Consider the following 24,792-nt stretch of genomic DNA (forward strand, 5'->3'; position numbering starts at 1 on the left):
ACAACTTACCACTGGATGCAGGAAGCACAGGATGAAATTCTATGGCATGTGTTATGCAAGAGGTCAGACTACATGAACACAGTGGGCCCTTCTGCCTGTAAAAATCTATGCACATACCTGCTACATCCACCACATGTACCTAACTAATGCAGATGAGCTTACCTCAGGAAAATAATTGCCAGAATACAGCCCTTATCTGACAAAGAATGAGTTCAACAGACTGATGAGTTGAGGTATTATTATTTTTTTTTTGACTCAAAGAATCAGAGCACTGACTGGTGCCCGCTCAGGAATTCCTCAAGGTAACATGCTATTGCAGCTTAAAACTTTAAGTTTAATTGGTAAGTTGCTACAAAAGGGACACCAGAACAAGTATTTTTACTCTATTATTTATTCCCTCTGAGGAGCTTGAAAAATTATTTGTCATTATAAAAATTATTAATTTTTCCATTTTCTATTTGGCAAATATTTTAGGTTCTCTCCATGTGTTTCCAATGGAGCTTGAAATTAACAAAGCCTTTCAATTTACTTAATTGTTTGTGCATCAACATCAAGATCTAGTAATTATGTTTGGCAATTAACTTGTGCTCCCTCTGCTGGCTCTGAAATAGCCAATCACAAAACATTTTTTTAATCCAGGTATTCCATAAGCAATAGGTTTTGGAGATTTTCCCTGTCCTGTGATCTTTTAGTTAAAAAATAGCTGAAAATTTTCAGCTGTGATCAATTTTTACAGCACTTATCGCACAATATTTAAGCACGGAGTTCTGCACCTAAATTACTAAAATGTGTCCCTTTAAACCAATACACAGTTTAGCAGGTCTATGATTATGTGTCTTTCCTACAGAAAGGAGCTCTCTGTATCAGCATTTCTCATGCACCTCAGAGACTGTTTCCACCCAGTCTCACCTTATGGGTCAAGAATTGATGGAAGTTCACCTCCTTTTTAATTAAAAGTTAGTTTCCTGTCAGAGGTCTCCATGCCATTGAGGGTCTTAGAATAGAGAATATAGTTTTCTAAAAATAGGCTTTTTCTTATTCTAATTTAATTCCCAATGGTGTTAAACTCTGACAGATTTTTTAAGAGAGTCTATTTTTATAATTCAAAAGCAAGCACACAATACATAAAGGCTTAAAAATTGCAAAAACCTCTCCACTTCAAAACAATTCCTCAGACTTTACAAGCCTTCTACCAATTCAGCCCTCCTCTGTTTTTCAGGAACAGTGTTCCAATGCCAATGAAAAGAAGTATACCACCCTACCCTGCTTGCCAAGGGACAGCTGCTGCAAGTATGAAATCACCACTGTTTTGCAAAGCAGTAGCAACATTGTTTAAGAAGACAAGAGTTTAAGGATGAAAGAATGAGAATATCCTTCCATTTAGTAGCTATTATTATTGTTCATTGTAAGGAACAATCTTCTACAGCCCAAGTTGGCAAAACCTGTGTGGAAAGCTCAATTTGAAGCAAGGAGCAGCGCTGACCTTTCATAATCGCTGAAGAATAGCCTTCTCAAGAATTTCACCTTACTGAAACAAAATTGTAGTCCAATTGGTGAGAGAGGGTGTTTACACTGCAAACCACTATAGTTCCTTACAACAAATTTTTTTTTCCATACTGTTAGATTACACAAGGTTCAAATTTCATGACATTCAACTTGTCTGTCAAAATTCATCATCTTTTGAAGGGCAGGGAAATCTGAGTGTTCACCAGCTGCTGTTTATTCATAATTCACACACAAATCTCCACATGAAAATATGAAAATTGGGGGGGGGAGAAGAGGGAGAATTATTTTATTTCAGGACTAACTCCACATTTTCCACCCTTATAGAATAAGGACACAGGTAGGCAGCGAGACATATTATGCTTTCTCACTCAAAGAAGAGCATCTGACTCATCCTAACGATGAAGTACTATTGGCAGGACCATAGAGCAAGGCTAACACCGACATACATCTGGATTTCCAAAGGAATATTGGGAGAACAGTTTCTCTAGCTCACCAGTATTTTCTGAAAATCAACTGCACAGCTCCTCTGATGAACTATCTTTAAAACACACTGGGAGGAGGGGGAGGGCGGAGCACGGAGAGACTTTCAGCGTCACTGCCTCATGAGCAGTCCTGAATTGTACACACTTCATTTTGAAATCAAGTAAATATAGCAGACAGGCTGATTTCAAAATAGCTCAGAAAGAATGAAATGAAATCATGACAAACACACCCAGATATGACTACCATGGTAGATTCATTAGAAATGCAATTAAGATATTTCATTTATATCTGCAGCGAAACCAATACCTGGTATGTAAATTTCACAGCTTCATAGCAACTAGTAAATTAGCTGAGAAGTCAGAGAATTTCCTGCCCTTTCCCCCATTAGCATTCTGCACACAGTGCTCTACTGCTAGATCTGCTGTTCTTACACCAAGCCCTTTGACCTCTTGGCCCGGGCGCTGGGAAATACCAACTCTTTTAGATACACAGTGGACTTTCATCACTTATGCTTACACTACTCCTTCAAATCAGCATTTTAAAATTACATGGTCTCTGCTTCTCTATTCTTCCCCTCACTCCACAAACATGCCCTCAAAAGATACTCCACCATTTATTTACAGGCATTTCTATACTGTAGTATACAAGGGCCTATTGATTTATGGCACAGTACCACATCTGGACCACGCTTATATTTAATTTTTCTCAAAGATGCGGGACAATCAACTGAAAATTGATTAGTTTTAATCACTGCATGCTTACTGGCAACACTCCTGGGATGAGGAAGTTTAAGTCTAAGAAATTTTAATTGCAAATTATTTGTCCCTAAGGTGTTCCAGACTCTAAGAAAAGTAACCCATTGCTTTCTGTTGTGCTTATAAAGTTCTGTGCTTTTTACACTGACTGTACAGACATTTGTTTTAATAGGATATCATACTGCCAATGTTAAACCCATGAAGCTGCAATGCACAGACAAAAGTCTCAGCTCCTAGGTACATTATCCTACATGTCTAATTACTAGATGATATTAGAGCATAAGCTTTCGTGAGCTACAGCTCACTTCATCAGAATGCATCCGATGAAGTGAGCTGTAGCTGACGAAAGCTTATGCTCTAATAAATTTGTTAGTCTCTAAGGTGCCACGGGTACTCCTTTTCTTTTTGCGAATACAAACTAACACGGCTGCTACTCTGAAACCTACTAAATGATATGTTACTCAAATTATGAGGAAAGTGGAAGCCTGAAGGAGGAAGATAAAGGGTTAAGTCTCAAGTTTGGGATCTACATATTAGAAGTAGCAATTTAGCTTTCTGGGATACATTTCTATCTTTATATGCAGTATTGTTGTAGCCATGTCAGTCCCAGGATATTAGAGACACAAAGTAGGGGAGGTAATATCTTTAATTGCACCAACCAGCTCTTCCATGGGTCTGGGAAAGGTACTCTGAGTGTCACAGCTAAATACAAGGTTGAACAGATAGCGAAGCATAAGTAGTTCACACATATTCTAAAAGACCATTCAAGATAAAGTGACCCTTTAACATCCCTGTAGTCACAGGACAAAAAGGGGAGTTAGTGTATTACAGATTGTTGTAAAATAGTGTTGTTATTATTAAGAGCATGATTTTTAGTGTCTTGCAAAGTTATAAATTTAAGTTCCCAGGCTTGTCTTTTGAAAGTGTCGTGCAGGTTTCCTTTGAGGATGAGGACTGATAGTGATCAGTCTACAATTGACCTTTGTGGGGAAAAAGAAGAGCAACTCTGTGTAAACTCAAAAGCTTGTCTCTTACAAATAGAAGGTGGTCCAATAAAAGATATTACCTCACCCACCTTGTCTCTGATTATGATTAAGGCATTTTAGGGTGTGTGGTCCCAGATTAGATTAAGTTTGTTTGTATTTTCATATTTCTTTCCTATCATAGCATTACTACAGACCAGAGCTAAGGCTGTTTAGGTGCCTTAATTATGCATTTCTTTCTTTAACATGTTTTGATTTCTTTTAAATATTGCCGTAATTCTTAATTTCTTGGGTCTACAATACTTTATTTTTGGATATTTACAACAGCATTACAACAACATTTCTTACCCTTACATTATTGAGACATCCTATGAATCTAAGCCTCTTAATGTAGTTCATGTTTCCAGGAATTTCTTTAATTTTAAAATTTAAAACGTCATACACAAAGACTAAAAAAGAAGCCTAAAGAGAATTCTACCGTGCAAGATTTCTATTTATTTCAAGATATGTAGTATCAACCTTACATTTCTTTTGTTTTAATTTTGACTTTTAAAGGGCAGATTCACTGGCATACGAAAACAGTGCAATGTAGCCAAAGTTCATCAGCCCGTGGATATGGGTTTAACAGCAGCTTTGCGTAACACAAAGCTGCCAAAGCGTACTGCTGAATCTATCCCTTAATCTGCAATGTCCTTTTTTGGTTTAGAAGGCTGTGTGGCAAAGATCAGTGCTGTGGAAAGAGAGAAAAAGGAGAGCCCCATCTGTAAATCCCAACATATCTATGCTTTGAAAGCTTCCCCTGCACTCCTGTCTCAGTTCATCAGTACTTTCTGAATGCACAGTGGAGTCGAGAAAGCAATGCATGGGGAACCTTACAAACTCTGATGGCTCAAGCTAGTATGCCACCATGGACTCTTTGAAGAGCAGTGCTGGTTGGACCACATAATCTACGGATGAGAATTCTTGACTAGAGACCAGGGAGCCTCAAATCAATGAGTCATTATATGCAATAGAAATGCTGGATGAAAATCAGCTGTGGAGGAAAGGTGGCAACTGGTTGAGTAATCTAACATCACAATGGCCCCATTTACAGTTACCTGAGCCTGTCTGTAATCTGTATCATAAATGTTATAATTTATCTTAATTACAATTTAATTTCTTCAAATATAGCCTTTGTCCATGATTTCAATTAATTTTAACTACATGGGAAGTTTGAAGTGTGTTATTTCATTGTTAAGATCATTTGAAACAAAGATGACTTACAGATGTTAATTTCTTAATGGACTCTAACTATAGCTCAAAATTAATGAATTTACTTTTAAATTCTCAGAAAATTCATAGTCTACTCAGAGTTAGTGCTGCTAACTTGGGGAAGATATCGTGACATTGGAATCATGCTTGCTAAGGTGGCGGGGAACGGGAATAGGGACATAGGCAAGGCTCTGTGGCATCAGAGCTGGGAAGGGGGACACGGGGTAAATTCTCTGCAGCGTCAGAGCTGGGAGCAGAACATTGAGAAACAGACTATCGGCATATAATAGAGATAAGCCCAACTGGCGTGAAGGGCTTTGGAATATGCTTGCTTAGAAACTAACCCCAATAAACATTGCATTGTCTGCACTTTGGACTTCTGGTCTTTTGCTGCTTGCTGTCTGCGTGACAAGAACCAGGAAAGTAAAAACACACTTTACTTACAAATCAAAGCAACTGAAATCCTACTTTAAGTGCAAATTGGAACTCAGCTTTACCTATGGAGTTGCAACAAGCACCTCTAACAAAAAAAACCCCTATAATTGCATATAAAAGGTTACAAAATCGGTTACAGCACCATTCACCTCGAAATCCTGATTTGCATGGTACACAATGCCTTTCCAAAATATGCCAAAGTGAGTTTGTGGGTCTCAGCCAATATCTGAGTAGACCTCTGTCACAAGTGAGATGATTTCAGACTCAAAAGGAGAGTGCAGAAGAGACTGAACTCCACCAATGCCCTCACAGGTAACCCCCTCCATACCGGCATTGAGGTAAAATGGACATACAAGGCTATGTGGCACTCTTCAATTATTTCAGTTCTACCTGTTCTATTGATAAAGTATTTCAGTTTCCAATGCTGACAATTAAATACCTTACGACAAATATGGTACTTCAGAAAATCCCACCTTAAGTTATTTTGAATAAGGTAGATATTAAATCAACATATTAAAAAACTTGTCATAGGGCCATTACAAGAAGCCTGTGCTCCAGCAAGCCAGAAGTCCTGTTTATTGTCTAATTCAGTAAAAGAATTTGGCAATTTTGCAGATTGGATTCAACTGAATAGGTGTACAGCCATGCTGCTTCAGTGATATTTTCTGTTAGTAGATTTAAGAACTTTGAAGTATTAGTTTCCCAGTCTCTCAACTTCCTGCTAATTTGCCTGAGACATACAGCGTAACAAAATCAAAGACATCGTTCCTGGGGCAATGGATAACTTCATTCACTACTAGATACTCCCAACATCCCCTGCCTATATGAATAAAAATATGGGGGAGGAATTTTGACTGCCAAAAACATGACAGTTGGTGGAAACAAAATTGACGTTCGCTGCCAAAGGAGTTTGGCAGCAAACACTGTGACTCTCAGTCTCTCAATGAGAAGAGAGTAAATCTGATTGCAATGGCTGTGCCTAGTGTTGTCAGTATAACAGAGAAAAGTAAAGCACCTTAGACTATTTTTTAAAAAAGGAATGTTGAAGAACCATTCCTACAGCATCTACTTGCCTAATCTAGAACTCTCAGTTCTAGGGTCTCTCTGGGTTCAAGACTTACCTTCCCCTCTGCATTTGTTTATTCTCCCGTTTCAGTTTTTGAGCCATAGAGGGGTTCCTTCTTGATTTTAGCTAAGTGTACTTTGTGAGTCATTCAGAGCCCTCCATAAGAATTTATGACTTAATTTATTGGTGATGAAAGTGTTTTCTGTTTGAGTGTATTGATTTAGTGCAACAGGAGACTGTCTGAAAAAACAGGCAGGATGGGAAAGAATTGCTGAAGATAAGCCACCTCTTCGCAAACAATTGAGGGTGGTAAAGGAACAATGCCAGGACTATTATCTTTGAAGATTTTGCCTCTTCTCCAGCTAACCTACAAAACTAGTAATAATCAGGACAGGAAAAGGCCTGAGAACACATGAGGTCAAAAGAACTCTGGCAGGTTTAAAAAGGAATTCTCTCTCAGGAGGCAAGTAGTTGTTCAGGGAAACCAGACTGAGATGACACCCAATTAAGGGTGTCTGAAGAAGCTAGGAGGCCTAAATTACTGTCTGGGAATGCTATACATTTAGCTAAACTAGACATCGATGCAGACCATTTTAAAATATTTTTTGTCTTAATGTTAAAACAAACAATTATTTGGTTCTCTGAAGCTTGTCTGATCATTGTATACCATTGGTCTCAGACTCCTAAAATGAGGAACCACAGGTTACCCAAATTCAGTCAGACTTGCTGGGTAAGAATTCTGGATACACAGGATACTGTAGCCTAGGGCCCAGTCTAAGAGTAGAAGAATTGCAGAATTCCACCCTGGGATAAGTAAAAGCATGAGACACGACACCTGAAGGGGTTCAATGAAAGAGAACAGAAGGTGGACACAGGTGCAGCTAGTTCTAACCATGACACACTATACTAATTCCAATGTATTTGCACAAAATTGTTGGCAATGTATCAAAGTATAGTAGTTTCATGTTAACTTCTCATTACTATATATGTTAAGCTCCTCAGCGTTCCCATTTTAATGAAAAAATATACTGATAAAACTGTTTAACAGCACTATTGTGTAAAAAAAAATAATCTCAAAGCATTCGTGTAATAATATCCCATGATTGTAGAATTATATGCATGGATAAGGATACTTTCAGGTGGAGACAAATGGACAGAGGAGGGGGTTAGAATTTAATTTTTTATTCCTGTATGACTAAATTAAGTTAAAAACAAGGCTATAAAAGTTGCTAGCAAGGTGCTTTTAAGGACTCAATTTGACACCAATTGTTATGTAGTCACCAAAGCCTCCTGACTCCTTTTCATGCACCGTAAAATCTATCGTTGCCATTTATTCTATATATATGAAGATGTACTCAAGCAAAAGATTACATCGTTCATCATTACTGATTCTGTACTCTTTGGCATTTCCCACAGTAAGTTCAAAGGAAAGGACCACCATGCAACATGACATACAACAAGGTGTTCATCCCTTCTCTTTACAGAAGTGCCTGCAACAATCCCCACACTCCTGGGAAAAGTGGGCCTCTGGTACCCAAGCTCTGAATCTTCAAACCAGTCAATTAATTATACATCCCAAAAAACACTCACACAGGGTGAGGGAAGCATCAAGAAACAGTATGCTCTGAGCTCGCTCCGTTTTCAGTGGACAAAACTAACTACTGGGCAGCTGGGACCACTCACCCTTCTACACCAGGGGTGGGCAAACTTTTTGGCCCAAGGGCCACATCAGGGTTGCGAAACTGTATGGAGGGCTGGGTAGGGAAGGCTGTGCCTCGCAAACAGCCTGCCCCCCATCTGCCCCCTCCCACTTCCCACCCCCTGACTGAACACCCGACCCATCCAACCTCCCCATTGCTCCCTGTCCCCTGACTGCCCCGACCCCTATCCACACCCCCTGACAGGCCCCCCCGGGACTCCCATGCCTATCCAACTGACCCCTGCTCCCAGACCACCCGCCCCATCAGAACCTCCACCCCATCCAACCGCCCCCTGCTCCATGTCCTCTGACTGCCCCCCAGGACTCCGCACCCCCTTACCATGCTGCTCAGAGCAGCAGGAGCTCGCAGCCCCGCCTCCCAGCTGGAGCCAGCCACGCCACTGCACTGTCCGGAAGGAGCAGCAGGCCAGAGTGCTGGCAGCACGGCAAGGTGAGACTGCAGGGGAAGGAGAACAGCAGAGGAGGGGCCAGGGGCTAGCCTCCCCAGCCATGAGCTCAAAGGCTGGGCAGGGCGGTCCCATGGGCCAGATGTGGCCCGCGGGCCGTAGTTTGCCCACCTCTGTTCTACACCCTCAGAAACCTACATGAGAATGAGCTATGTGGGGGGAGGATTAAGGTGAAAAATGGTTCCAAGTGACACTGCTCTCAAAGATTTGGGGACCGGGGGCACATTTATCCCAAGAACTGCACGGAATAAGTATGGCAATCATGTTTGACAAGCACTTTTGCTACAGTAAAACAAATGCTTTAGGTTTTCTTTGGCACAACATCAGTCTTACTGTTAAACGATTTCTTGCTTCAATCACATTAGATTATAACATTCAACCTAAGGAAGTAACCCAAGAGTATTCTGCAAGAAACTTTATTAAGACTAAAGAGAACAACACTTATTAGGAATAATATTTTTTTTACTTAGGTGAAATACAAGGATCTCTCTACACAAGAGAGATGTTCCTTGGTGGTGAACTAGTTACTATCATCTTCCTTCCTTCCTTCCCCATTCTCCGCTATCTTCCCCTCTCATTCCCCGTGCACAGAGAACTAGTCAGAAATTAGAAATTAAGAACATGTGTAGGGGCAATTTTAAAATATATGAAGTATACAAATGACTGTTAAAGAGTCATTCTGAGCCCAGTTTTTAATGCTCATACTAATTGGGTTGTCCAATCTGTGAGGTTGATGCCAATTAACTAAACAGTTCCCCAATTACTCTGTTCTTAGAAACTGTATGCTTTTTTCTCATGGACGAAAAAGACTTCTACAATCCAAGTTACATTTTAAGTCCCATAAACTCTGAAGCCAGAAATTAGCATCTTACCTTTGTTGTCCTTCTCAAGCTTCGTAAAATGTTCCTTCTCCTTGGATCTTCTCCATCTGCACTTTCATATGGAATAACAGCATTATCCCCCTTATATCCTTGGGATGTCTGGTCTTCCTCTTTCTTCCTAATGGGCCCCAACTCATCATCGCTTCCTACACTGAAACTGGTTCTGTAACTGGCAAATCTCCCAAGTCTTGCACATCTTGTACGATACAACACAGGTTTACTAACAACAGAAACCTTTCGACCACGTTCCAGAGAGCTTGTGTCCATTTCACTGTCTGAACCATTACCACTGCCATTAGACTGAGTTTTGTTAATATTACGAATGGTGATGATTTTGCCTTGGGTGCTGTCATGAGGCACAGAATATATATTTTCCTCCTCATTCCTTGGTTTGACCACAGCATCCATAGGTTCTGCATAATCAGAAGGGTCAAAACCGTCCGTAGGCAGCCAACTACTAGATGACACAGACTTCCTCTGTCCATCTCTATGCCCTTGTTCCAAATAAGACAGATCCCCCTTTGTAATGTCAAAGTGTACAGGGGGCTTTGGTTTCACTGGAGGAGGTACTTTGTTGTTCAGCTTGCTTTCAAAAGTGCTCATAACAGAAAAGACAGACAGACTATCATTCTCCTCCAGTTCCATGGAAAGTTTAGAATGATCTTTGGGCAAAGTGGGCAAGGATGTGTCCTCTCTAAATGGGCTGTAAGATGGTGGCTCAGTGTCTTCTTCTGAATCCTGAAGGTTTGAATTACAATGAGGTGAGCCAGCCCGAGGTGAATTAAACACTTCTTCTGTCGTGCTGCATGCTTCAGCAGCATTATCATACATATGAGTGGCTTCAATAATATTTTTTTTCTCCACCACATCTTTAAAAAATGAGTGAAAGACCTCAAGTTTGTGTTGAGGTGGGCTACAGGGTATTGTCGTAAACTTTCCATCAATTTCTTGGGCAATCTCCTGTCCCTCAGTCAGCTGTTCTCGACTTAAGTCATTGTCTAGTATATCTATTGAGCCATCTGTGAGTGCCACAATTTGAATGGGGATAATATCCTGCACTTCACAAAGAAAGGCACGTAACATAGCCAAGGACGCCTTACGTTTTGCTGAAAAAAACACAATGTACCCATGGACTAACCGGCTTTTCCTAATGCTGAATGAGGAATGGTATGAAAGAATGGACAGTTCAATCCGTCTTTTGTGTGTTCCTATTGGTAGTTCAAGTAGTACTGAGTTACTACTGCCACACTGGGAAGGTCTGCAGGTTTGGGACTGAAGGATAGGTAGAAGGATGTCATCGGCATTAAAAGGATCTCCACACAACAAACACATAACAATTCGAAGGTCAACATCTGCTAAATCTTTTATGCTAGATGTAGAACTTACAAGATTTAAGTTTCGCTTCGAGTCCAGTAATCCTTTCAAAACTTGACTGATTTGCTTTTCATTAATGTTACGTCCATACCCAATGCCAGCAGAAGCAGGATCAAGAAAGACACACTGTAGTTTACTGGCAATCTGTTGACCCTGCTGTATTAAGCTATGCAGTGTTTCTCCACTGGTGTCCCCTCTCTTGTTAACCAGTATTAGTGTCAGAGGAAGATGAACCAAGTGATTGTCCCTTCTGCCAAGGGTGGACTCTCTACTCTTTTCAATACTTTCCACAACGTAAGATAGAGATTCCTTTGAATTATAAAGGCAGAGACAACCATGTGGCTGAAATGTGGGTGTTTGAAAAGAATTAACAGGAAGTCGGACATTACCCTCAATTGGTCTCAAGGAAAGTTCATACATTTTACCATCTATCACATACTTGTCATCATTTGTACACAGAGCTCGAATTTCATTTGCCAGTTCACGTGCTAGGCCATCTTTGCCAAGAATAACTAGATTGATCCTATCTATATTGGAATCAGAAAGCAAGTTTTTCTGATTGCGCTCAGATGGTCTTATAAACCTGGAACTGATCATGTGCTCAATTTTAGAGTCTATACAAATGGGGCAGCTAGGACAAGTTTCCTTAGTTGGGTGATACACAAAATGAATATGCTTCAAAATAAGGGCGTCTCGCTCAGCTTGCAGCTTTTGTAAAGCTTTAAATCTTTGCTCTTCTCCTAAAACCTCTTGAATGACACCCATTTTCTCTTTGCTAGGTTTAGCATCAAGCTCCAGCTCATAAAACAATTCTGAATACTCCAGAAGCAGTTCCTGAAACTCCTCCTTTGCCTTTTCTATAATTTGTTTTTGGTGTTTGCTGTAGATATCCATATAGACAGATTCTTCCAGCCACATGTAAAATTCCTCATTCATAATAAAACTACGAGCCTCTTCCCATGGTTTCCCAGGTGTTATGAAAGGGGAAGTTTCCAGATTTTCTTTAAAAGCCCTTCTCATTTCTGATCTTTTCCTCTCATTTCTCAGCTTTTCTAAGTGAGCTTCATAAAGTTGTTCTGCAGGCAGAGTTTCCATCAGGTCAAAAGGAATGCATTCATTTTCCATGTTGTCTATATGGCTAGTAGCATCCCAAGGGGTCTCATCAAGAACAACAAACCATTTTAAGAAATCTGGCTTAGTCTCCAATAACTTCTCTACTTTTATGCAGTTTAGGTGATCTATTTCATCCAGATTAGGAATAAGAGCATCAAATGCTAGAGGAAGAGCAGCAAGATACATCTTTCTTCTGCGCTCTATATGCTCCTGCTTGAGGCGATAGACATGTTGTAGAAACAGCTTCTTGGCTTTCTGTGTTCCTTCCAAATATACGTAGTCCTGATATTCTGAAGAGGACTGCATCTTTCGGCTGACATTCGACCATGTTTCATTGTGGTTTTTGACAATGCGGCTAACCAGCCATTCATATTTATCTTTTGAAGCCGCTATCTGTTGGCTCTGCTGTTTCAAAGCTTCAAAGTAGGGGATAATTTTAGTCTTCCCCCTACTTTTATCAATTAGCTGCACTAAAGTGCTGAAAGCCAGGTCAACATTCACATTGGATCTAGCAGATGTCTCCACAACCTGGAGGTTCTTTTTGCTTAAGGCAAAAGTATGTGCATCTCTAATGTACCGCTCCACTCCTTCATCACACTTCGTCAGGACCACCACAATGGGCTTTTTTGTTTTTGCTAGTTGATTGTAAAGATTTGAAATAAACTTAAGTTGATCATCAAAGTTCCTGTTCATACCTCTACTAACATCGATGCAGAGAAGAAAGCCATCAATCAGTAGCTTTCCATCTGGCATTTGTTTTTGTTCAAAGTCCTGTTCCAGCCCTAGCTGATCAGTGCAAAAGTACATGAGCTTTTCAGCTGATGCAAGTTTGGTTGCAGCAGCCCTTTTGATATAGGGCTGCAGGGCCGTGCTACGATGTGGCTGAAAAGTCTGGTCATCAATAAATTCAGTCTGTTCCACAATATGCATTTTACATTCCACGCAATCCTCCAGGGAACGCACAACTTCCCCCCAGTAAAGAAAGTGATCATTATTGACAACCCTTCCTCCAAAGTCACTGGTGCTGAGAACGGAAGTGTGGTCCAAATGAAAGTCATCTGCACTAGGACGCACAAACCGATTGCAGAGGCAAGACTTCCCAATGCCACACTGCCCCTTCTCTTTCTCTGTCCCGGACAATCCCACCACATTAATGTTGTAGGTGGGAATGCGAACATCTTGCTTTCTTGCCATCATCATCATCCACACATCCTGCAACAGTCAACTGCTTCCAAGAGGATTAGTGTTTCCAGTACCCCGTGCAATTTCAAAGCTTGCTGGAGGAGGGGTGACAATCATCAATCCACGCGGACTGCCAGGGCAATGAAGTTTGCTGTTCCCATACCGTATGCACCAGCAGCAGTTCAGTTCTCACTGATTCTCATAATTGGATAGCCTGCATTTCCCCCTAGGAAAAAGAAAAAGAATAATCAGTATTACAGCTCTGAAATTATCGTACGAATAGAAATGAACTCAAGAAAGACTGTCAGTACAGTTTAATACATTGCATTTAATCACAAACACAAACGGCAACTAGTTGTAAACTGTTCCTTAAAATATTTTACCAATGCAGCGTCTCAATCTTAGCATTGTGACTTTCACATTCATTTGCCATCTCCCAGAAGTCCCACTGCTTAGCTCGATATGTTTGGTCACCCAAACAAATGGGAATACTAGGCTAGGAGAGGTACTCTGTCCAAGCTACCACCTCAGCCGTGAGTTTGTAATCAGTTAGAAGGAGGTCACCTCAGCCACTTGCAAGTTACAGTTCAGTTTGCATCCACTCCAGGCAGCAATTTTTCTTTCATCACTTCTATGTTCGTGTATCTGCACCTACCATGTGCCTAATCCAGTTTGTAACAGTGCACTTGACAGTTCTTCTTGACTCAGCAGGGGTTTGAGTGCCTGGAGAACATGCACAAAGATAAGCATAAGAGGCAACCACACCAACTGGAAGGAGGGAAGACCACCCAAACCAGTTACACAGAAACAGGTGAGGGTCCTGCTCCCAGTTCAAAAAGCTGCGACAGACTGATTTCAGGATGACATGTGCCAGCCTAGGCCTCTGGCAAGGACAAAACACTTAACTTTCATGGTTACTAACCACGCACTAGCCTAGCCACAATGGACACTAGTTACCCAGCCATCATTATAACTGCCATATCTTGTGGTGTGTGGGCACAAACCATGTCACTAAAGGTTACAAACTCAGCTAAAAGTTGTAGTTTCACCAGGCCTTAAGGCGAGGGCTATAGAAGGGAGTAATCCACCCTAGAAAGCCTGGGAGCAAGTACTCCGCAGGAAAAATGAGTCAGCCTGACACAGAGACTTGAAGGGTAGAAATAAGAGTCAATTCTGGAGACAGGAAAAAGCCCAACCACCCCCAAAGGAAGGGGGGAGGGAAGGAGAGGAGAGGAAAGGAGACGAAACACTGAGTATGTATTCCTGTTCAACATATTGAAAATAATTCCTAGAGCAGCAGAATGTAAAGTCTTCTGTTTGCCTTCCAGCTAAGATCAAATATGGTACTAGTTTAATATCTGATGTGTCCTCTATCAGGAGGATTATCTCCTGCACCTGCAGGGGAACAGACTCAATCTAATAGGATCATAGTAGTTTAGAGAATGAAAAGTTCTAAGTAAACCCCATAAAAAGGAATATAATTTCCATATACTTAATCAAGATTTATATACTAAAACAAGGAAGTCCTCTTAACCTAATGCCTAATGAAGGAACGGTTCCAATTACACTATTTTTCAGACTGGTGATATGTTTAAATAGCAGAAGTGAGAGAGAGTTGTTTAAAAAAAAAAACACCTCTTTAGATTCATAGATACTAAGGTCAGAAGGGACCATTCTGATCATCTAGTCCGACCTCCTGCACAACGCAGGCCACAGAATCTCACCCACCCACTCCTACGAAAAACCTCACCTATGTCTGAGCTATTGAAATCCTCAAATCGTGGTTTAAAGACTTCAAGGAGCAGAGAATCCTCCCTCAAGTGACCCGTGCCCCATGCTACAGAGGAAGGCGAAAAACCTCCAGGGCCTCTTCCAATCTGCCCTGGAGGAAAATTCCTTCCCGTCCCCAGATATGGCGATCAGCTAAACCCTGAGCATATGGGCAAGATTTACCAGCCAGATACTACAGAAAATTCTTTCCTGGGTAACTTTCCTGAGTTATTAGAAGAGCCCTGTGCCATCCTCTACAAGCCGAGGCCATTACTGCTACTGTATTAGGCTGGAAAGATTAAAAAAAAGGTTCCTATCCTAGCCCTGTACTCGCTTCATGGCATGCTCAGTGCTAATCTCCAAGGCAGTGAACATGACAACCGAGGGTATATCTACAGCAAGCGAACCATCGCAGGGACTCTGACCGTGTGACATGTTTGGTTGTCTGACCCATACTTACAAGTAGCTGCATTTGACAGAACCATTCTGGCACATGCACACTTTGGCCCCAACTCAAAGCGGATGGAGAGCCAGCTTAACTGCCTGCTCCAGATTCTGCCTCAGAATGATATTGATGTGTTAAGCTTTTTAAAACGAGACAGAAAAAATAACTGGTATACTGGTAACACTGTTGGTCTTCATAGTAACCCTGTGTCAGTTGACAAGCAGTGTGAACTTCGAATATGCAGCTTGTATAAAATATTTTCCTTGCTTTGATGTCTGGATAATACAGTTTTGCAAGTTCTTCAGTTGGACTGAATTACACAATAGACAAAGGCTGCTGTAAATCTGAAAATAGTATTGTACATCTGAGTTTGAGAAGGCAATCTTGACACTTGATCTTAAGCACATTCAACTTCTTTAAAAGGTGATTAAAATTAGGTGAGTCACTAGGCTGTATTATTTAAAAGCAATGAACATACGCCGTGGTAGTCAGGTACCAGGAGTGATGACAGGATCCTTAGAGTCCAAATCTGGAGATTTTCTCCTTAGTATCTTTAGCTGCTCAAAGACCGGACATGGCTGAGGGATGAAGATCTCTATATTTGTAGGTACCATACTTCACTCTTAAAGATGAGATTCCATAGGTGAAAGGGCACAATGGGGATATTGTATGATGTAAACTATTCTGCTGAGCTGCTGTTCCGTCCAAATTTTTTATTATTATTTTGAACCGCTACTCTTAACATTAAATTTAAAGATCTGATACCTCCTGGAAAGCTCAGCATATTACTGGTTCAGAAAAATTTTGCTTGAATGTTATTTTCAGGGGAAAGGGGGAAATCCTCTCATCTATTAATGAGAATATGTAGATGTAAAGAGGCTCTCTAGGAGCTTATCTGCTACACTTGCTTATTTCCCAATCCTTGTCAATCTTCTGACATTTCCACCAATTAATGTCTCTGAAAATGTCAACTTCAGGTAGGGAACAAATCTGGCTCAGTCAGCTACCTAACAAAGATCCCAAGTTATGCCAGTTTACCTTAAGGTGTGTTTTTAACCCATATTCTGTTTAAAACTGCTTTGGCTTGCACCTACGAATTCACCAATGCAAGGAAGATCAACATAAGAGATCCACACAGGGTAACTAAATCAGTTTAAAAACACACTTTTAGATAAACTGTGCAACTTCATGTTTAGCACAGGCCCCGGGTTCAAGAGAGAAGGGAAATCTAGAAAATACAGAATAAGCAAGCAAATTTGTCTGTGAACAGAATGCTTCCAGTAAGTTTAAGTCTTTATGTGGGCATCTCAGTGGTTTCCCTGTTTCTCCCCAGATGTCCTAACTTTACAAAATATGAAATGTTTAAGTTACTGCTAAAATCTAGGAAACATCCTGAGTGATTTGCACAGGTATTGGATTGACAAGGAATGCTACAAAAGTTTGTCCAACACCATTAACAATCACATTGCATGCATCTGATGAAGTGAGCTGTAGCTCACGAAAGCTTATGCTCAAATACATTTGTTAGTCTCTAAGGTGCCCCAAGTCCTCCTTTTCTTTTTGCGGATACAGACTAACACGGCTGCTACTCTGAAACATTGCATTTTCTCTACAACTTTTGGTATAAATTAGGTCAAACAATAATATACTGGGCTAAGATTTTCAAGAGTGACCACTGATTTCAAGCATCTCTTATAGGACCTGATTTTCAGAGTGCTGAGTATCCACCATCTGAAAAATCAGGTCCTTTTAGAGCATCAAGTTGGGCACTCAAAAACTGAGGCACTCAAAGTCACAAGTCACTTTTGAAAAACCTTCATCTGAAACTATACATTATTGTCCAAATTTGAATTTTTATATTATACAGGCATTTGGTATCCAAAAAGGGTAACTTTTTTAAATGGTTACATCATATGTCGCTCCCTCCTGGGAACTGAGGATATGATCTTTAAAATCCTGGTTACATTGATTGGAGAAACATATAATGTTTTGTGCGTGCTCATCTCAAAGTGTATGTGGGGCTAAGCCAGAGGAAAAATTTAGCAAAGAGACAGGTCAGACAGACAAATTATACTGAACAGGAAAATTTACAAGAACAACTACATTGTAGGGCCTTTGTTCTCAATAACAGCCCCAAATCAGATGCGTCAGTCAGTAAACACACCCAACATTGTAAGTGCAGGTAAACAACAAGTAACTACATTACACATGTCAAGATAGGATCATCTGTTTGTCCTGAGTTGCTGGACAATTAATTTTACTAGCCTGCACCTAGAACTTTTCTTTATATTCATTTTATTTCATAAGACTCTTAGTAGAAAGGCATTCCATCAGTTTCCTGGACCCAAGTTTTGATATAGGCACATTTCAAGCTTTTTGAAAGGACAAGGTACTTGTCAATCTTGAGAGTTACTTCAAACTGAATGCTGAAGTGATGCTCCCACACTTTTATAGTAGGACTGGATTCTGTATTCCTACATCCTAAATGAAGTTATATGGGATAGTGTAGTTATACAAAACTAATATAAAATATCCTCACTAACAGTTCTTTTAAAAACTGATCACAAATTAACCCAATTTAAGGGGTGTTTTTTGAATAAGGAATGACAATTTGTATGACAGCTGTAATGTGCATAATTACATGCTGTAGGAAATCAGAGTTTATAAAGGAAACTCCAAATGACCCTTGAGTATGGCACTAAAGGATGCCATTACACTGATGCTGAACATATTGTAGGTACATCAGTGTGGAAGGATTTCCTCACAGAATTGTAAATTTTCTCACTGCACCACAGTGGCCCAAGTGTAGAAAGTCTCTGAAATGGGTCATTTGTATCTTAGGAAAGACTGATTTAAGCTTTTAACCATCTGGATTTGAAATGCTTAATCTCACGCAACAGACGGGCTATTCTTAGGCAAAGGGCATGCATGCAACCTACAAGCCACACATGCTATGCAGCACCCCCTCACTGACCACCCTCCCCCACAAATATCATTGTGGTATCCTCTTATAGGCCTGCAGAGAAGTCCGCTTCCTTACCACCCCACAAAAGAATGTCAGCAACACAACTAAGTTTCAGAACTGTATGTGAGGATCAATTTCAGAAATTATTTGGCTAAGTGCCATGTTTTAAATCTGAAATGAATAAAGGGAGGAATGTACTAAGTCTTAATCAACAGAAAAAAGAAGGGCAACTGTGAGCGTTCCTTCATCATTTATCCTGAACTCAGTTCTTAATATAGCAAATCCAACTTCACTGATACAGCAAACATGACCCAATCTCCAGGCATTTGGATTGTTCCCTGGTAACAGATGCAGAAACTAGAACAGGATTCCACTATTCACCTTTGTCTTGCTAGTTGTAGAAAGGGGCTAATTTTTTTTTACTGAGAAATCTCATTTTTTAGGCATTCAGAAATTTAGAGGCTGGCCATAAAATTAATATTTCCAAAAGCAAGTTGTTCTGAGAATGAAAACAAATTCCAATGGTGACTTCTTAAGTACTTCCTTAAATTTAATACTCCTGCTTTTACAAAAATAGACAGTTGATGAGATAAACACTTCTTACACTGGCAAAAAGTTCTGATACCAAAGAATATTTTCAAATAGGCAAACATGTCACAAATGGTGTTTCCAAATAAAATTATATTATTCTAATTTAAAAAAAAAAAAAGATAAGGGCTTACAAATCATAAGATATACACTTTATTACAATGAAGGTCAAAAAAACTGTAAATACCTCTGCCATTCTCTCCCCCCCAAAATCAGATCCAGTTCATATTCTTTGAAAATTAGATTTTTAATATGCTGAAGAATGAAAACATGGATTTCAGAAGCGCAATTGCACAAAAATTGATTTTAAAAAGGTTCAAGAATGACTATGACATTATTCTTTCTAGCTACCTATACCACAGTTTTGCTAGCCCAGGGATGAGAAGTCATTGCAAATCCTATTTAAGATCTAAGATCATTAACGTACACGTGTAGCCTTACAATTGTGAATATATAACATTTAAAAAAAATACTTTACTTTTACTTGCCCCAAATCTGCTTTCAGAAGGCTCTCGGTAGCAAGAACTGACATCATGACTAACAGAGCAGGATGCTGTGTCTATTACCCTAAACTAGAAATGTCAGCAAGAGAACCCTGAAGACAGGTCTCGACAGATGAGGAAATGATTTTCAAAATACATTGTTTTAAATATATTTGTAACTTGTGTTGATAAATGTATTTTAGTTTGTGGTCTAAAATCTAGGGTGCTATTAAAGATAAAAACCTTATCACCTCACTCTGAAGAAGACATATACTGAAGCTCACAGAAGAGCCTGATAAAGTATCTTTTTCAGGGTGGATTTGATTTAAATCAAATTGATTTAAATCACTAGTCAGGAAGACTATTTAATCATGGATTTCTACATAAAAGTGCATTCTTGTTGGTTATAATCTTTAAACATATTCTTCACAACTCAGGTGTAGGTTTCATTTTTAGAAGGTGCATTTTTAAAGTGATTTATTTTGAAAACTTTTCAGATTAGTTTTACAGCTATATCAGAAAATGAATGATTGTTTGGTTATTTCATTTACCAAAGGTAATTGAAGCGGATACTTATGAAGTCATTGGGAGGTGAACTATCTCCAATTCAACAGGTTAATCATTAATATTTGGAGAATTTTCTTGCCATGCTGTATTAGGAGGAGAACATCACTAGACAGACATTTAAATTGCTTTAACTAAAACAATGTTATGCATTCTGGATTTTTTTCTTCAACAGAAAACATAATATTTTAACAAAACAAGCATATGAATTTTTGAATTTAGTTAAACATTCAAGTTTTTTAAAATGAGGTTTGTTTTTGCTGAAATTGTTTTTAACTACAATAGTTAAACGAAATATTTTTTTTAAAAAAAAATAAAAATTAAATCAACTAAGGCCTGGTCTAAACTGGGGGGGGGGGGGAGGAGAAGAGATCGATCTAAGTTACTCAACTTCAGCTACTTACTCAACTTCAGCTACTTGATTAATGTAGTTGAAGTTGATGTACTTAGATCGACTTACTGTGATGTCTTCATCGCGGTGAGTCAACTGCTGCCGCTCCCCTGTCGAGTCTGCCTGCGCCTATTGCAGCAGTAGAGTACAGGAGTCAACGGGAGAGAACTCGGGGGTCGATTTATTGCCTCTAGACTAGATGCAATAAATCGATCCCTGCTGGATCGATTGCCGCCCGCCGATCCAGCGGGTAGTGTAGACATACCCTAAGTCAGCCAGGTCGACATGAGAAACAAACCTTATGGTCAAACAAATTTGTTAGTCTCTAAGGTGCCACAAGTCCTCCTTTTCTTTTTGCAGATACAGACTAATACAGCTGCTACTCTGAAACCTTAAAATATTGGCTTCTGCAGCTAACTCAGTTGTGCTCACCTTCATTTTCCTGTTTGTTCATAATCTGGAAAAGAAAAAACAAGCTTTCCTGCTTTTTCAGGTCCCAAACGATTTCTCAATTTGGAATGAATTAGTCCAAAGGAAGAAAATATTCTTTCTACACCGGCAGAAGAAGCTACTGCTGTTAAAAATGAGATTCTCTCTTCAACAGTCTCTGAATCCAAGTGCCTAAGTGACTTCCACCAGTTCACTGGTGTGACTTTCTTTAAAACATCATCAGCAAACATATATTCCTTGAATGGTTCTTATTCCCAAACTGGGTCTCTTTTATGGCTTGCTGCCATTATAGGTTTTCCCTTCTAGTGAGAATGGTATGGTAGATCTCAAATCAATGAAGGCTACACTCAGAAAGACCTCAAGACTTCTGGAATATGCTGCTCAAACAGTTTCACTTTTGTTTCTACTGCCTGTCCCTCCCTTCTCACATTTATCTCCAGACTTCTTCTCCTTGTCCGGATCTATTCCACCCCCCACAATCTTCTATTCATTGAACTTTTTGAAACTTTGCACTTTTAGAAAGAGGTAATGGATTGAGTCTCTGTACACAAATTTGCAGAGGGACAATAGCGTTGAGGTCCATTATTTCTCACCTATACATATTATCTATTTTAAAACATTTTTTCTGTTAACAAGTATGTTATCTCTGGAGAGAGAAATCCACAGTTTGAGAACTACAAAACTAAGCATCTCTGATGGTATCTGCTAGACTGAGCACTGAATCCCATTGGGTAGATAGAAAGATTAACCTAAATAATCTATACAGAAGTCCCTGGAACCTCATAAGATTGGGTCCCCAATCCATGAACTATTGGAACTCATTTACAAAACTTTTCTTAAAAACATTACATGAATATATTGTCTCATACTATAGAATTAAAATGTATAATCCCTATTCCATTAGGAGATATCTTTGAGTTATAATGTATCAATTAAAACTATCTTTAGATAAAATGCTTTTTATAAAAAAAATCCAATTTAAATAAAAAATGTGATTTAAAAAAAAAATCATTGGTTTTTATCCACCCTGATCTTTTTACATTTTCAAGTGATACTATCTTCTCTGGCAAAGAGAGGGGTGGGGGTGAGTGCAGGTTTCTATTTTCCCTTCTCCGTTCCCCAGGACCCCAGCTAAATCGCAAGCAATAAGTGACCAGAGGACAACTTTCGTTTTCTGCCATAAAAACTAAGTTAGAAACTTGTCATTAATCCCTATTTCGTTTTGATTTATAAACAGAAAGCAAGTTATGAGTCGCATTTAGGCCACAAGATGTTCCTAATAAGGAACAGGAGGCAGGAGAAGGAACTCAAATAGTTCAGTTCAGTGAATTTTAGAGGGGAAAAAAAATTGATAGGCTCAAAATAGAGAAAAGGCATTTCTACCCCTTCTCCCTATAAACTCACTTTCACAGCAGAAAGATATATAGAAAGCCAACTCCCACACGCCCAGTATTTTTTTGTTGTTGTTGTTGTATTGCAAAAATTCTGAAATTAAGGAACAACATTAAGCACACCAACATATGCAGTGGTAGGGTACTGATGTGCTTGTGTGCCTGGAGGCACTCAACCTTCAGCTTCACAGAACACCCAAGGTGCCTAATCTAACACACCATGTTGGTGGCGTATTGCTACAGCAGCCATGGAATTAACAATATGAACAATTAAACAGTTTCACAAAAACTATGAAAACCATACAAATCTTATGCACCTGATGTTGCACATAAAGGTTACTAAGAAACAGAGCAACAACTGCCCTTCCCATCAGCCAGATTGTATTCACAGCAGATAAGAGTACCTAACAACCTGCTCATCAACTAACTTCACTGACAATATACTGTATTGAAAAGAACTTCAAGGTTATGATTCTAACTTACAAAAGACAGGAAATTCAAAGACAACACTAATACTCCTGGCTTTTGTCCATTTGTTTCACAGTTTTCTGGTCTCTGAACTTCCTCATAGCATATTTAACCCTTTATGTAGTTATAAAACATACACCTTCTCGCAGAACTCAAACCTCTGTAGTTAATACAGAATAAACCTCATTTAAACATATATTTATTACAATTGTCTAGTCAAGGTATTTATACAAATTTACCTAGGTTGTGGTGTAAAAGTTTTAGGGCTAGATTATCAACTGATATAAATCTGTGAGCTTCACTCAAGTCAAGGAGACTGCACTGATTTACACTAGCTCAGCGGTTCTCAAACTGTAGCTCAGGACCCCAAAGTGGATCAGGACCCCATTTTAATGGGGTTGCCAGGGCCAACATTATACTTGCTGGGACCCAGGGCTGAAGCCCAAGCTCCACTCCCGCTCAGGCTTCAGCCCCACTCCCACCACTCGGGTCATGTAGAAATTTTGTTGTCAGAAGGGGGTCACGGTGCAATGAAGTTTGAAAACTTCTGCACTAGCTGAAGATCTGGCCCTTAACTTTGAAGGACTCTGTGCATGCAACAAAAACATGGCCCAGCTTTTAGATAGAAACTCAATCAACCTCCACCACTGTGCTAGATTTTAAAGTTAATATGCTTTGTACTACAGTAGCTCAGAGGCCCAGTCAGGATCAAGTCCCTGGTGTGCTAAATGCTACACAAACATGTAGATGAAGAGATTCCATTTCAAAGAACACAGTCTTCAATAACATACACATTCATGTACTTTTCTAAAAACATGGGTTTGTGATACAACAGATAATCATGGATTCCACACCACCCCTCCACCTCTCAAGATTTCTCACCATGAATACCACAAAAGGTAGCAAGAGTGGGAAAACCTGCATAGACAAGGCACTGGTGATTTCTGGCATTGCTGCCAGAAGTGTAGTCTAGACGAGTGGTTCTCAACGAAGGGGCCACAAGCAGGTTTCAGGGGGGTGCCAAACAGGGCCAGCATTAGATTTGCTGTGGCCCAGGGCAGAAAGCTGAATCCTCGCAGTGTGGGACTGATGCCCAGGGCTCCCAGCCCCTACCATCTGGGTCCAAAGCCAAAGCCTGAGCAACTTAGCTTTGTGGTGACCCCTGTGGCATGGGACCCTTGGCAATCACCTTGCTTGCTACCCCGTAATGCTGGTCCTGACTTTTATATGCAGAAAAACAGTTGTTGTGACACTGGTGGGCCGTGGAGTTTTTATAGTATGTTGGGGGGGGGGGCTCAGAGAGAAAAGGGTTGAGAACCCCTGGTCTACACCTACTGTGTGCATTAGATGACACGTTAAAATGATAGCAGATGGTCTACGCAAGCACTAGTACCCGAAAACTGCACCGGTGGGAAATGTAAAGGAAATAAAATCTAATGTAGACACAGTTTAAAGAACTGCTGCTCTCTCATCTACTAGGTACATCTTGTTTGCAGATTAGCGACCCAGTGGAATGTAACAGCTCATTACGGCACTTGCAGTTTATGGAACAAATCTGTCTGTCCTGCATACATTCCTGCACGAAAGGTTCTTAAGTTTTCATGTTACAAAGAAAAGCCCATTTAGAGATAATGCATTACTTAAAAGAAGAGTTAAGGCTCTAATCCAGACACCAGACTAAATACAGGCAAGTGAAAAAAATCACTGAAATATTGGAGGGGAAAGCAGCATCTGCAAACCCTCAATAGCCAGCCATCTACCCAATTAAAGTCTACCAACTTCCTCCACGCGCTACCCTGAAGCCACAATTAAAATACAGGGTTTATGTACTAAAACATGAATTTAAAGTAACATAACTAAACAACCAACTATTTTTGTACACATACCTCTCCGTTTTTGACTGCAGACAGAGCAAGGGTCATTCTTGTTTACATGGGCACCACAAACAAACATGCAGCAGATAGAAAAGGAGTACTTGTGGCACCTTAGAGACTAACAAATTTATTAGAGCATAAGCTTTCGGATGCATCCGATGAAGTGAGCTGTAGCTCACGAAAGCTTATGCTCTAATAAATTTGTTAGT

The 24,792-nt window shown here is 39.9% G+C and overlaps 1 protein-coding gene across 2 annotated transcripts in view; it reads right to left on the reverse strand.

The window, feature by feature from the left end:
- Positions 1-24,792, reverse strand: part of ARHGAP35 (Rho GTPase activating protein 35) — a 111,521-nt gene that overhangs the window by 61,973 nt on the left and 24,756 nt on the right. The window contains exons 1-2 of one of the 2 annotated variants that reach the window (XM_043501611.1): positions 13,851-13,919; positions 9,518-13,421 (exon numbers count right to left, since the gene is read on the reverse strand). In XM_043501611.1, coding sequence (XP_043357546.1) covers positions 9,518-13,216 — 3,699 coding nt within the window. In that variant the 5' untranslated portion in view covers positions 13,217-13,421; positions 13,851-13,919. Of the gene's footprint in view, positions 1-9,517; positions 13,422-13,850; positions 13,920-24,792 lie in introns of those variants that run through there. The other variant, XM_043501612.1, reaches the window with a different exon arrangement.

The sequence above is a fragment of the Dermochelys coriacea genome, chromosome 23 (genome assembly GCF_009764565.3).
Source record: "Dermochelys coriacea isolate rDerCor1 chromosome 23, rDerCor1.pri.v4, whole genome shotgun sequence".
In the NCBI taxonomy this organism is placed as follows: domain Eukaryota; kingdom Metazoa; phylum Chordata; order Testudines; family Dermochelyidae; genus Dermochelys; species Dermochelys coriacea.